The sequence below is a fragment of the Gekko japonicus genome, unplaced genomic scaffold, assembly GCF_001447785.1.
Source record: "Gekko japonicus isolate JY-2015 unplaced genomic scaffold, Gekko_japonicus_V1.1 scaffold1830, whole genome shotgun sequence".
Classification (NCBI taxonomy): domain Eukaryota; kingdom Metazoa; phylum Chordata; class Lepidosauria; order Squamata; family Gekkonidae; genus Gekko; species Gekko japonicus.
Window position 1 is genome coordinate 99961 of NW_015165300.1, and position 618 is coordinate 100578.

At 70.4% G+C, this 618-nt stretch overlaps 1 protein-coding gene across 1 annotated transcript in view; it reads right to left on the bottom strand.

Annotated features, from left to right (window-relative positions):
* The window catches only part of LOC107109713 (zinc transporter ZIP1-like), a 16668-nt gene that overhangs the window by 445 nt on the left and 15605 nt on the right, over positions 1-618 (bottom strand). The window contains exon 3 of the mRNA XM_015410393.1: positions 8-288. Within this exon, the coding sequence (XP_015265879.1) occupies positions 8-288 (281 nt within the window). The remainder of the gene's footprint in view (positions 1-7; positions 289-618) is intronic.

Sequence of the window (618 nt, forward strand, 5' to 3'; positions counted from 1 at the left end):
CTTGTGCAGCAGGATGGCCCCCGCCAGCTGCAGCACTCTGCCGGGGGAGTCCTGCAGGCCGACGGCCAGGCCCTCGAAGACGGAGTGCAGGGAGAGGGCCAGCGTCAGCACCAGGGAGCGGAACCGAGAGGGGCGCCGCCGGGAGCCCTCCTGCTCTTCCAGGCCCGGCGGGAGCAGGAGCGTGGCCTCGTCTCCGGGTGGCTCGCTGCAGTCCAAGACGACGTGCTCAGTCACCAGCACCAGCAGGAAGCCCAGCGCCAGGATGAGCTCCGGCAGGGGGAAGTCCAGCTGTGGGCCCAGGAGAAAGCAGAAAGGGTTGGCCGGCCTCCACAGACAGACAGACAGACAGACAGAGGGGGGGGAAGACTCCCTTCCTGGCTTCCCTCCAGCTGCACCCCCAGCCCCTTGGCTAAGGAGCCCCTCCCCTGTCCCGTCCGTCCCCGGGTCCCTTTCCCCAAGCCCGCCTTCACCACACCAAAGCCTTGGCAGCAGAACCTTGCCGTGCTGGCTCTCTGCTCCTGCAGCTGGAGGCCCGACGGCAGCCAGCAGAGCGAGGCCCGCCGCCCCCTTCCCCCCGCAGCCGATCCGGCCCAGGGAGGACCCCGGCAGGCAGCCCCC